This window comes from Elgaria multicarinata, chromosome 4 (genome assembly GCF_023053635.1).
Source record: "Elgaria multicarinata webbii isolate HBS135686 ecotype San Diego chromosome 4, rElgMul1.1.pri, whole genome shotgun sequence".
In the NCBI taxonomy this organism is placed as follows: domain Eukaryota; kingdom Metazoa; phylum Chordata; class Lepidosauria; order Squamata; family Anguidae; genus Elgaria; species Elgaria multicarinata.
In genome coordinates this window covers 42,629,261-42,642,728 of record NC_086174.1, presented here as the reverse complement: position 1 = coordinate 42,642,728, position 13,468 = coordinate 42,629,261, and the positions used below count along the sequence as shown (strand labels likewise).

The 13,468-nt window shown below is 38.4% G+C and overlaps 1 protein-coding gene across 1 annotated transcript in view; it reads left to right on the top strand.

Moving 5' to 3' along the window:
- The window catches only part of WDR43 (WD repeat domain 43), a 30,556-nt gene extending 19,746 nt beyond the window's left edge, over positions 1 to 10,810 (top strand). Inside the window, exons 12-18 of the mRNA XM_063125396.1 lie at positions 1,444 to 1,530; positions 2,679 to 2,710; positions 3,296 to 3,359; positions 5,046 to 5,159; positions 8,413 to 8,482; positions 9,467 to 9,519; positions 9,616 to 10,810. Coding sequence (XP_062981466.1) covers positions 1,444 to 1,530; positions 2,679 to 2,710; positions 3,296 to 3,359; positions 5,046 to 5,159; positions 8,413 to 8,482; positions 9,467 to 9,519; positions 9,616 to 9,765 — 570 coding nt within the window. The 3' untranslated portion in view covers positions 9,766 to 10,810. The remainder of the gene's footprint in view (positions 1 to 1,443; positions 1,531 to 2,678; positions 2,711 to 3,295; positions 3,360 to 5,045; positions 5,160 to 8,412; positions 8,483 to 9,466; positions 9,520 to 9,615) is intronic.
- Positions 10,811 to 13,468: the final 2,658 nt, after the last annotated feature.

Here is a 13,468-nt window from a genome sequence, read left to right as displayed (position 1 = left end):
ACGTAGAAATATTTTAAATAAAATTCTTAAAAATGGAGAGGGTGGGACGAACTTGATTTTTTCCCTTGTCTATGCAGCAAGTCAGTATCTGTAGTGGTAAAAGTTGCCATCAGGGTAGATAAAAATTTGATTTTAATTTTTTTAAAAACCACTTATGTTACCTTAGCTTTTGAAGAACAACTTTAATTTTAAATGAAGCATTAAATTAAAACATTAAATTCTCCACCAGTTTTTAAAAACTCAATTCACAGCCCTCAGTGACACACTGGATTAAAGCTGCCTTCCAAGTTAAAAGGGAAAATTGAGAAAACACTTCTGAGGCAAACATTATAAATATGATCAAATAGGTAATATTCTGGCAAATTATGAATATTTATGAGTATTAACTAAACCATGTGGACATTTATTTTTCATTATTATGGAGAAACTTTTATTTTGCCCAGTACTTTCAACTTTGCTTCTGTAAAGGTCTGGGCACTGGGCCCACAATCCTAACTCTGTATTGGATTGTAGCCCTCATTTTCAGCTAAGTGCTCATTCCTATGAATACAGAGCCAAGCAGGAATCAATTAATTTCGCAGTTGCTTGCCTTGTGTCTCAAGGAGATATAATTGTGCAGTGCAAAAGGCATATGAACTGCATGACCAGAGTTTTTGGATTATGCTCCTAGGTAGCAGGAATAGTTTATTTAGTAACATAGGGACATAAGAAGCTGCCTTATACGAGTCAAACCATGGGACCATCTAGCCCAGTATTGTCGACACTGACTGGCAGATGCTGTCCAGGGTTTCAAGCAAGAGTTTTTCCAGCCGTACCTGGAGGTACTGGGGAATGAACCTGGGACCTTCTGAAAGCAAAAAAATACTGCACTGAGCTTTGCTACACTGAGCTATGGTGGTAGAACACATGTTTTACATGCAGGAGGTCCTAGATTCATTCCCTGGCATCTCCAGGTAGGGCTGGAAAGACTCCTTTTTAAAACCCTGGAGAGTTGCTCCCGGTTAACAATACTGAGTTAGATGGTGAGGTTACTTTCTATGTTCCTAACTATATACATCGAACTTTTAATAAAAGTGAGAAATTTAGACAGGTAAAAAGATAATATAGAGAACATTTTTTAAACTACATGTGGGTCTGTTCTTATTTAGCGGTTGTTAACAACTTTCATAAGGCCTTCACTTGCAAAGTGCAGCTGGTAACGTGAAACAAAATAGAATCCCCCCTTTTCCCTGTGCTTATTCTGTAAGTGTAGTTTCATGTAGTCAAAACAGCACAATCCAGTTAGTTTCATGGATGAATGTAGCTTTGAACTCCCTTCTTGCTGGTTGAATTACAAAACACTGTCCTGTATGCCATTCTGGCTTCTGATACCAGGTATTTTGGGCATCAATCTTAACTTGGTAACATGGTTCCTTCATTGATCCCTTTCCCTACTTTTAACAGAAAGTGCTTCAAACCAAAAAAGAAGCATTAATAAAGAAAACAGTAGCCAGAATGCCTGTGCATGCTGTCATTCCACTGCTGCATGAGGTAAGAGTTCTTGTATTTACTTCTATTTATATCACCTTTAAACCAGACTCTGAGTTCAAGCAAATCAAATGCAAATTGCACTGTCAGCAGGGGTGGAATGTTTGTGATTCAGTGCATATGAAATCAGGTACCTTTCGGTTCTCTAAACTTGTGCTTGTCAAATTGCAGCCAGCCTTGAAAATGGGGTTGCTGATGAAATGTGAGTGGCTTGTCCATCTGTCACAGGTTAGCCATTTCTTGTCACATGACATCTAATGCAACACCAAAATTAAATTAATGATCATTCTGAAAATGACAGCAATGTCATAGTTGTTTTTGTTCAAGTATGAATATTCCACCCTTATACATATGCAGTATCTGTGCACATAGTGCATTCTGTCATATGTGAAATGCAGTTCATTATATTCTAACCTGAATGGCTGTCATGACACACACACACAGAAGAGGAGATTGCACGGTTACTCATTAAGCTTATTAGTTAGAAGTTACTTTAAGTTGTTCAGATCAATAAAGAGCACTTGCTCCTGGCTATCTTGAGTTATGGGTGCAGGACTTTGTATTTAAACACACCATACTGTCCTTAAAGTGCACATTGTCTTTCATTCCAATCGCAATTGAATACCAAGACATCACACTATCTTGCATTTTTCTCTCCTTCTTGAAAATGGGTTTAGGGTTCAAGCTTGCATTCAGACTTGAAATGTGTTACCAAATTATATTCTATCTCATTGGATGACCAGTTATTGCATTACAAACAAACTTGCTGAATAGTCCAGAAGTTAATGCAACAGGGTCAATTTGTTCAGCGAAATGTAAAAATAAAGGAACTTGAAGCTGAAATCACATTTAATCAGTGGAACCATCTATCATTCAATTGATGTTAAGGGGCAAGATTTTGCAAACCAAAAGCATCTGATTTGCCATGTACCATACGTTGTTTTTAATTTTTGTGCTCTGGTATTAACACTCTGCTATAAAACCTTTATTATGATGCTGAATTAAGATGGCAGCACACCTGGCCGAAAGCTTAGTTCATTAAATTGTTTTGAAGTAAAGCTTTGACTAGTTGATTTATAAATATGAGTGTCTTGCTGAAGAGAACAGATTGTATCAGCATCTCAGTGCCTGCTTTTCCACTTCCTTTTTAGCTCACAAAAAGACTGCAAGGTCATCCATATAGGTAAGTAGAAATTATCTGAAACTGATTGTTAACGTTTAAAAAGAAAACCCTGTTCTTTTTACTCTTCATATACTTCATGTTGCATCGTGATAAAACTGTGGTGACCCAGTCCAGCTGGGGTTGGTGCTTAAAATGTTGTTTAAGCTCAGCTAATAGTGCCAAAATGTGCATTTGAATCTCTGTTCCTTTCAAAGTAAGCAGTGCAGGTCACTAGCATGTACACTCATTTGCCCATCTTAATTTATTATTTTAACATTTTGTCTACTGCCCTTCAGTGGAAATACCAAGGTGGCTTTCAAAAATAAAGATAAAATACATTTATGCTCATGATTCCTAATACAGCAAGTAAAATGCATGCAGAAGTTTGCTTGTACACAGAGATCTCCTTAGCTGGATTTGGACAGGGAAGAAAAGGTGAAAGTTTTCCGGAAGCTGTATGGGTGCAAAGCTTTTCCTGGCCAGACAGCTCAGAACTGGGATCATTTAATTTTCTCATCAAACACAAAATAGGAAAACTTTAAAATATGAAGCGTTTCTAACTTTTGCCGATACATGCCGATAATTTTCTTCACTGTTATTTTCCAGTGCCTCACAAATGGTTCGATGGCTAAAGTCTGTTTTAACTGTACACGCATCCTACCTTTCAACGGTAAGTACACCAATTATCAGCACTGTTTCTTGTCCCCCTCCATCCTCATATCAGGTTGCATCCAATGATTGCACAAATAGAAAGCAGGTCATACAACAGTTATTCCTCCTTCTCTGCCACCCCCTAAAAAGGTTCTCGAAATGATGGAGGTGTGGGGGGGAGGCTCCTGAATAATTTGTGCTGCATTGTACAGGACAGCAGTGGAAGGAGGGACTGGCATGGATTGCCTTGGGCAGAGGGGGAGGATGGGGAGAGAAAGATCAGTTGTATACATTGCTTGCTGTTCATGCAACCCTTTGTTCTTTCACTTTCTCCTCTATCCTGAGTGTGAGCTTTCACAATCCATTTATTTAAAGTGTATTATTTGCAAAGTAAGTGCCGAATAGTGTATTCTTCCCCTATTCTCAATATGAGCTGTACATTATAGTTATATAACTGTTGTGACACTTTTGACTTAGTAGTGGAAAACTTGACAAATTTGCTTTTCTGGTTTCTTTCCAATTGGGATTTTATTGTGTGCATTGGATTGCATGTGAAGAAGCAAAACTAAGTTTTTATATGTGGTTTGGTTGCTGAAGGGGAGTTGATCACTTTATTTAGTTATTTATTGCATTTCTATACCGCCCAATAGCCAAAGCTCTCTGGGCGGTTCACAAAAATTAAAACCATGAAGACCGTTCAAAGTATAAAACAAACCACAGTATAAAAATATAGTATAAAAGTACAACCAGGATAAAACCGAGCAGCAATACTGAGATTAATACAGATTTAAAATACAGATTTAAAACAGCAAAGTTAAAAAAAACTAAGATGATAAACTGGGAAAATACTGGGGGAGGGGAAGGCGTCAAAAATAGTATCACGTAGGTTCTAGGTGAACCTCTCTAGGGAGCTCATTCCACAGCCAAGGTGTTATAGCGGAGAAGGCCCTTCTCCTGGTAGCCACCTTCCTCACTTCCTTTGGCAGGGGCTCACGGAAAAGGACCCCTGCGGATGATCTTAGGGTCTGTGTACGTGCATATGGGAGGAGGCATTCCTTCAGATAACCTGGTCCCAAGCTGTTTAGGGCTTTGAATGTTAATCCCAGCACTTTGAATTGGGCCTGAATCTGGACTGGCAGCCAGTGATGCTGGACAAGGACTGGCGTGATGTGGTCTTGTTGGCCCGCACATTTAGAATTGCATGACAAAATTGGGCAGAGAAAGCAGAATGTAGAACCTTTGAATCTCATTTTGCAAAATCCAGAGGAAATTTCACTACCTAATTGTCACACGGGTTTGAACGTATGTGGCACCAAAATTAACCCCGTAGTTCTGAACAATACTGTTCTGAGGCTGTGGAAGTTTTGCTTGAACTTCTTATTTTTATGTCTTAAAAGTTAAGAATTCTGTGCAGCTCTCTTGTTCTAATAAAAGGAGCAAGGTTTGGTGCACAATAGAGGAGCATCTGTCAGTTTCCTGCTTCAATAGGAAACTTGAGAGGCATAGCCCAATTCTTGTGCTGAGCAGCCACAAAAATAAAGCATAGAAATTCCTTTAAAACAGTTTCAATATAACTAGCCTGCATGCATGCACACAATGTATTACTTGGGGTGGTAGTAACATTGATTGTGAAAAGTGTAGCTTTGTCTCTTGTCATGTCACCTGCTTTGTCTGTTGACAAGCATTTCATGGTTTTTTTCTCCAGTTGCCAGATCTCATTCCCCAGCTAGGAATGCTGTATCAGTTAATGGAGAGCAGAGTGAAGACTTTGCAGAAACTCTCTCGCTTGCATGGGAAACTCTATCTTATTATCACTCAGGTGAGCTGAAGTTGTGGTGTGGGACACAGGGAGGATGTGAATGTGCGAGTGGATACGTTACAGATCTCAGTGAGGTCCACTATCAAAAGTTTTGGAAAGTTTTTCAATGATTCTCCAGATGTGCCAGAATTCATGAGTGTTATACAGTCAAATAACCTCTTAACAAATCAAAGAGCCAAACTACAGATAATCAACGTTTTCAGCATTCTTCCTTACTTATCAAGCTTTTCAAATACAGGAACTTTCTGCAGACAACTGTAGTTATGCCAATCATTAAACATAGCTTCCTGTTCCTAAACAGTAGTTTCAGGCTACTGAAGAATTCATACAATCACAGTGATTTAAGTATTTGTTCCAAAATGCTTCTATATAAAATGCAAGACCAGTGATGTATCTGATTTCTAATGTATATTAGACTAGAGTTTAGCAAATATGATTGATTTATTAGGTATTAATTTACCATCGTTTAATAAAATCCTTGTGGGGTTACAATTAAAAAATACAAATATCTCACCTCAGGTTTGAGATAGGATAGGTAAGTTACTAATACCTGGTGTGTTTATATATGGTGACAACAATGTGCATTGATATATCATGATGCTTTGTATATGCGGCAGGGTCTTGCTATTTACTGTGTTATCTGTACAGCACCATGTACATTGATGGTGCTATATAAATAAATAATAATAATAATAATAATAATAATAATAGGGGTGTTTACCGACTCCAAGATTCAACTTAGAACCCAATTTGGCACATTGGAAAACAGACTGATTTGGCTCGGACCAATTTGGAGGCTGTTTCCTTTGACTTTGGTACCAAACCTGAGTTAACATTCAGAAATCAGAGGCTTTGTGCCTCCCATTGATTTTCTTGGGAAGTTAAAAAACAAAACAGAAATAGCTATAACTTTTTTCTCTTTGTCAAAATTGAATTATTTGCCTGTGTAATAACCTGATAGGAGGGGATTGTGCCTTCCAAATTTCAGAAAAATAGGTGCTCTTTCTCTCTCTCTCCCTCTGATAGCTTTATAAAAAATTCTTGGTAATACTGGAAAAGAATTGCAGTGATAGTTGCCTTTTCTTAAGGGATCAAGTCTGAAAAATCTTAGAATAATAGTTGTAGGGGGGTTTGTGCAAGAGTAGCCTTGGCAGTTCAGGTTATCCAAAAGAGTTTATCACCCTATGTTCTTTGTGGACCATTGTTCTGAAAATGACTAACAGTCCTTTAGTAAGAAACCTGTGAAGTTTTAGAAGGGTAGGTGCAGTAGTTCATGAGGAAGGGGAATGTTTAAATTTGGAGGGAGGGCTGATTTTCTTTCTGTTCCTTCTCCCCCATGTTGTTTGGGGTAATTTGTATGAAACTGACACATAATCACTGAGGTGCTCCCAAGCAAGAAATCTGCAAAGTTTCAAAAGGATAGATGCACGGTCTAGAGAGTTATGATCGCAAACCAGTTTAAGGCTTTTCTTCATAATAAAGCCTGGTAGTGTTGGAAGAATATCAATCTCATGATCTACCCATGTCCTACCAGGGCTCCAATCACTGTGTTTTTGAGGGAGAATGTGTCCGAGGATTCGAAGGTAGACCTGTCAGTCATTCCGCCACACTGCTTAAAACCAGCAGTTTACAGAAATTAAACCAAAAAATGCTATTTTCAGGAGACATAAAGTCTGCATGTCTCCAAAGCATATGTCGGTAATAAAACCTCGTTTGGGTTCAGGTTCAGCTCTTGTAGCTTAGGAGGGAAGTGTACTTAGCCTCAGGAAGTACCAGAATTGGTCCTGATTCTGCTCAGGTTTGGGGCTTTGTCTCTATCCAGTGTACACCTCTGCTTTGTAATCATGCTGTTATTTCAGTTAAGAATTGCCCGTTGTAAAAAAGTATTGGAATGCACTAGAAAAAAGGAAGGTTAAAACATGTTGATCTATAGTAGTCATTGTTCCAAATAATTTGATAGCAGCTGGCTGTTTCTCTCATTTATGCCAGAGGTCAATCTGATATTTTTAGAGGGTTTTGTTCTAGTTCCTTGTTTAATCTAGCAAAATTCAGTGCTTGTAATTTGGGGCAGTTGCAACATAGCCATCTTAATAATGCTGAAAACAGCACTTGGGGTTTTGAGTTATCTTTAGTGAGGCCATCATCTGTTGATCTCAGCAAAGAAGAAGCAGGTTTACTGCATATTCCCACAGCAATTTCTTTTAATGTGTGGGTTTGAGCTTCAGGGATGTTATTTTCTTCCCTAAATGTTACTTTTCCCTGGACTACACATATTTATATAGGCTACTGAGGGTGAAATACTGATTTGAATAACATCGTAGCACTGAACAGAGTTTCGAGAACAGAAACTCCTATAGAGCATTAAAGGCTAACCATTTTACTATGGAATAAAAACCTTTTGTGAGCTAGAGCCCGCTTCATCAGCATCATAAAGTGTTACCCTCAGTATATTGTATCTTCCCACAGAGGATAGTGCTTCCTGCATCTGACAAAGGGCGTGTTTGCATATAATAGTGGCAAATCGTGGGTTATTTAACCCATGATTTGCCACAGTGCTTGCTGCCATTATTTTCAATATGCAACCTTCAATATGGAACCACAATTTTCAATATGTAATCTCTGATGTCCAAACCTAAACACTAGTTATAGGATAAATAACCCACAGTTAAGCTAATGACTAATTGTAGGTTAACTGTGGGTTGTTTAATCCCGATTGGATTATCAGAGGTTGCATATTTAAAGAAACAGCAGCATGTGCAAGGCACATACTGTGGCAAATCATGTGTTAATTAACCCAGGATTTGCTGCTACTGAGTGTGAGATGGGTCAAAGTGGGTTCTAGTCCACAAAAGTTTATGCCACAGGTTGTTAGTTTTTAAGATGCCAGAGGATTCCTTGCTGTCCACTACACATTAACAAGGATATTCCTCTGGAAATTTTCTGAAATGTATTTTTGATAACAACAGTGTGCAATTTTTTTTAATTAAAAACATACTATTCTAAAATGTGAGATTTTTTTTTAAAAAAAATCATTAGCACTTCGATTTTTAAAAAAAACTATCCTAAACAAAAGGACAAAATGAGACATCGTTTAACTTTTATTTTATTTGAACTTTTCATTCTGAGTGGTGCTTCTTCCTACTCACATGCAATTCCTTTTTCTTTCTATGAAATAAGGAGAGTTTTACATGTAGGTTGGCCTGGTTAGATAACATCACCACAACCCCTGTTGATGGCACACATTCCTTTACAGGTTGCTGCATTGGAACAGGCTCAGGATGTACCTGATGTTGACCAGACTGCAAAGCTGGTGTATGAAGAAGGTAAGCAAAGCAACTTCAGTGGAGTTACCTTGAGAGCAGTCAGGAAATGTGGTATGCCGTGTTCAGTTTCTGACCCTTTCATTTCAGATTGAGAGATGTCCATGTCCCAGTTCAGTCTTCTTATCAGTTGAAATTGATTGTACAGAGTCCATATTTTTGGATCAGCCTTAAATATTTCAATTAGTTTTCCTGTTATATTTATGCATGTCAGGGTTTCAGAGGTTTTGCACATGTTTTCCTCCAGTGTTTTGTCAATGTGTGGAGGGGAAGTGGATCTATGATCGCTGGCCTCACCATCAGCATTGCAAGTCATCTATGCATACATACATATATATATAGATATAGATATAGATATATATGCGTAGGTTCCCCCTTTTCAACATCTTGCTGAATTTGTAGATGTTCAGGTCAGTGGGGGGGACAGCAGGCACAGTTCCAGTTCTTCCATGTATATACTAAACATAAGGAAGAAAATGTACGTAAAACCCTAGAAATGGGGAACCTATAGCCCTCCAGATCTTGTTGGAGTCCAACTCCTATCAGTCCAACCAGCATGGCCAGTGATGGGAGTTCTAGTCCAACAACACCTGGCGGGCCACAGATTTCTCATCCCTGTCTCACATAAATTGCCAGCTCAGGCAGCATAATTGTAGTACCATGGTGTTGAATTGAAACCTGTAAGTGAACCATGGAAGCTTAGTAGCTGGCTTGTTCAGGAAAGAAGTTTCAAGGTGTTTCATTTCCAAGTTACAGGCTGAAAACAGCATCTTTGTTTCTTTACTTTATTTAAAGGACTGGAGGTTAGTTTTAGAATTTGAACTTTGCTCAACCCCTTCTTCCCCTGCCAACAAACTTGCCTTTGGATCTGCTGAAGTATTATGACAATGGTTTAAATAGTGGAGTTCTTTAACATGTAGCAGTGCATGCTCCTTGCATCTGTTTGAAGAAAGATCCACATCAAGCATTTGTCTTCTCTACTCGCAGAATCATCAGAGGAAGGTTCAGATGATGAAATGGCTGCAGAAAGAGATTCAGATGTAAGTAAAGGTTCCCTCAGTTCCTTTCCCATGCTTGGAGGTTGGATGGTGAAAAGTGATTGCAATACTTACGTGTTTTGTTTCCTCCTCCTTCAGGAGAACTGGGATGAAGATGATGAGAAAGAGGAAGGTGAGGAGAACAATGAGAGAGATGAGCTATCAGACGATGAGCAAGAAATGGCTGTAGAAAAAGAAATCAATGGAGAATCAGATTTGGACCCAGAAAATGAAAGTGAAGAAGAATAACGCATACTTTAAAAGAAACGAAGCCTATTTGAGCTGGCCACCAAAACTTTTAATTTCTGGATTGCCATGCTGAAAGCCGCTTGCATCACACAAGGCAGTGCAGATTTGATATCTGACCAATGTGTATGACACCAGATTGGAATGCTGTATTTCCAAGCCCAGAATGTGTAACAATGCCAGCCTTCCTAGTTCCACTGTATACTTCCCGGGATCACAATGAAACACTTTCCTTCTACCTAGTAGGCAAATTATCCTTATTATCTGGATATTCATTTTGCATCTCAATTGAAATAATTTACCAAGGCCCTTTGGATGATTAAACCTGTTGACGCTTTCTTTTATGAGTTCCAATTTCTGATGGATTGAAGACCACTCTGTATCTTCTTACTTTAGTTAAATACTTTTCCAGTTGGCATCTTGCTACATTTTTTGGAAGAGAATAAATATTTTTGTAAGATGTAAAACCTTACTGTTGAATTTCTTAATAGTTCTGCCTCTTCTCTCCCTGCTGACATCCGTTTCCTCATAACAGAGTTCATGCCTTGGCAATTATAATGCCAACCAGGTTGAAAGCAGCATTTTCTTTTTAAAACCAAACTGACTTTTTATATATGTGTGTGTAAATCAGTCACTTTCCTTGTACTTAAAAAGAAAAATAGATTCATTCATGGCTCCTAACTTTTTTTTTGTTTTAATTGAGATTGTATATAAGATTAATACTGATCCAGAGAAAGGGTCCTGAACCGTGCTCATCTTTGAAGGAGTATGGATTAAAAAACAATAATGAAATGGGAGGGCAAATGCTTGTGAATAATGTAACACAAAGCATATACATTTATCGTGAATTTTTAATCTTAGGGGCAGAACAGGGGTTGCTATTAGCTCAGTTAAGCTGAAGTGGTATAAACAATTTTTAAGAGCAAAATTGGGTAAAGGTTTTGAGCCATTCACTGGTATAATGTACAGTTATATTTGTCTATAATTGGAGCTGTTGCAACCAAATACTGCCCTCCTTTGTAAAGTGAATAAATATACATTGCCTTTATCAAGTACTAGTCCTGTCATGTGTGGGTTTTAGGTTGAGTGCTTGCATGTAGAATCTTGTACTAATAACAATTCATCAGTTCTTTTTCTCTCTCTCCAGGGAAGCAAGCTAGCAGACACAAGCTTGATAGAGATATCAGCTCTTGAGCTGTCCTGATACATTTCATTACACTCCCTCACCCCCACTCCATTTCCTCAAACTTCATCCTGTTGTCTTTGTTGACTTGGCAGAATGCATGTAGGATACCTTCTCTTTGCCCGTGGTATTCTCAGGTATTACAATATACATGGTACAAGGCCAAAGGCATGAGATATGCAAGAAACGCAGCTGGATTTTTCTGAACCTTGGGTGCAACTGGAATTTAGTGACATCTGTCAAAATGTGTTGTGAAAGTACATGTTTGTGAAACGTGAAGGGACTTAGGAAACGTATCAATGCAAAAATCTTGGAACACTCTTTGGAGGCCTGAACTGCATTAAAAAATGGTGCGCTGAGCTACGTTAATGCAATTTATATTATTGTCATGTCAGGATTCTCTCTGGGTTGTTTACAAAAAATAATCATACAATTTAAAAACCATTTACGTACAATTAAAAATAATCAACAATAGAAATGCCAGGACTGGTTAAAATGTTTTATGCTTGTCAAACGCCTGGGAACAAAGTCTTACCCTGGTGTGGGTGCCAGATGGACTTTACTGGGGAGAGTATTCCATAACTGGAGGGCCACTACCGAAAAAGCCCTCACTGCCATCCTCCGAACTTCCCTTGTGGGAAATACCTGGAGGAGGACCTCAGATGTCTATCACAGTGTATTGGTAAATTAATACCAGAAGATTCATATGTATTCCTGCCATCAAATCTGCTTGTAGATTCAAAGTTCTATATTTAAAGCTATATTTTTCTTTGCAAATGTACTTCTAGAGTTTGTATTTTGTGTATAAATAACAGACACAAGATCTGTTGTCTTGTAAAAGATATGGCTTACAAAGAAAAATGTAGCACAATTTATTGGCAGGTCTTTGTGATCTGTTCTATTACTGGGGGCCAAACTAGTTTATACATGAAATGGTAAATGCCTTTCATGTATGTATTTCTTTAGACGTGAGGTTGAATTGGGCTGCAGGGAAGTTTTGCCATCTGACATTGATGGAAAAACAGGGGAGAGGCCATCAAGTATCCTGGCCATTTAGGACTTCCAATTTTTGAGTAGTTATGGTTGTATACGTATTGGCTGTGTGAAGCTTAACTTGATTGCATAGTTTTCTCATCGGGCATCTAGGAATAGATTATGGAAGTGCTCCATCCTGAAATCTGGACAATGCGGCATATGATTGTAGTCTATCATATGACTAAACCCTAGCACAAGTAGCAGTTCTTGTGGTTGGGATAATTTTCAGATGTTAACTTTACTATTGGTCAATGGGATGTGGTAGTTAAGATGGCTAAATAAAATGTTATCCATCCTAAGTTGGTTATGTAAATTTGACCCTAGAGTGCATTTCAGACTTTAGGTTTGCTATTACTTTTACAAGGGACCCTTTTGTATGGAGGTTGCTGCAGAAGTGGGATGATTTCTAGGTTTGGTATCTCATGGCAGAGTGTCTAAATAAGATTTGTGAACTGTCCAGAAATCATTGGCTATTGGCTGGTATAGAAATATAATTTCATGGGCGGGAGGGTGCTGTTGCACTCATGTCCTGCTTGTGGGTTTTCTATGGGCTGCTGGGTTTGAGAACCCTGGCCCTCAAAAGAATATGGCACAATAAATGTTTAGTCTGTAACATACCATATGACTTACCGTTTGTTTATTGCCCATTTTAACCGGTTGTCAAACAAGCTACTATTTAGGTGCTTGGATGATGATGATGATTGCTCAAAGTTAGGGGCAAAACTTTCACAGTATGCTTGAGTTCTAGGGTTTCAGTGTTTCAAAGTCTGTGATTCCGTTATTTATCCCTATTTGGATTTATTTATCAGAGCCAGTATAAGCATAATTTGGTGTATAAGCTTATTAATGTGTAAGAATTCTTAATTCCAAAGATGACCATTGGGTGTCAGGTTTGTGCTAGAGAACGGTGTAAGTTACTAGACAAAAGTGATCGTATCATGGTTTACTTTGAAAAGGCTGGTTCTTCCAACCCTGAATTAAGAGTTCAGTTTTATATTCCCACTTGGTTATTTTCTGAAAGTATTCTGTAAAGTGCAAAGCCATGAGAGAATGTGATAGCTCTTATCACTTTGAATTTCTGACATGTTAATATAACAGTGGGGAGAAACCTCACATTGTGGTCCAAAGATTTGCCTGACATGTATGTGTATGATAGGGTCGGTGAGGACAATAGATTTGCCAGCACATTGCAAAAGAAAAGAAAGTTGTGTATTTGATTTTGTCTTCCTTAAAAGGCTCAGCGTGGTTTACCATGCCTTTAAGCCCAAAGAGCTATGAACAAATATTGAAAATATGTACAATAGAAAGAAGGGCTAGGTATGCAGTCTGGCATTGCTGCTGGACTCAGCGCTTTCTGTGAAGGTACAGCTGGCATCAGCTTCCAGCTTAGGCAGGTTTGCCAGTTCACCATTTAGGAAAAGCTAACCTAGCCATAGTGATTAGGTCCAGATTAGGTTACTGTACTGTGCTCTACATGGGGCTGCCCTT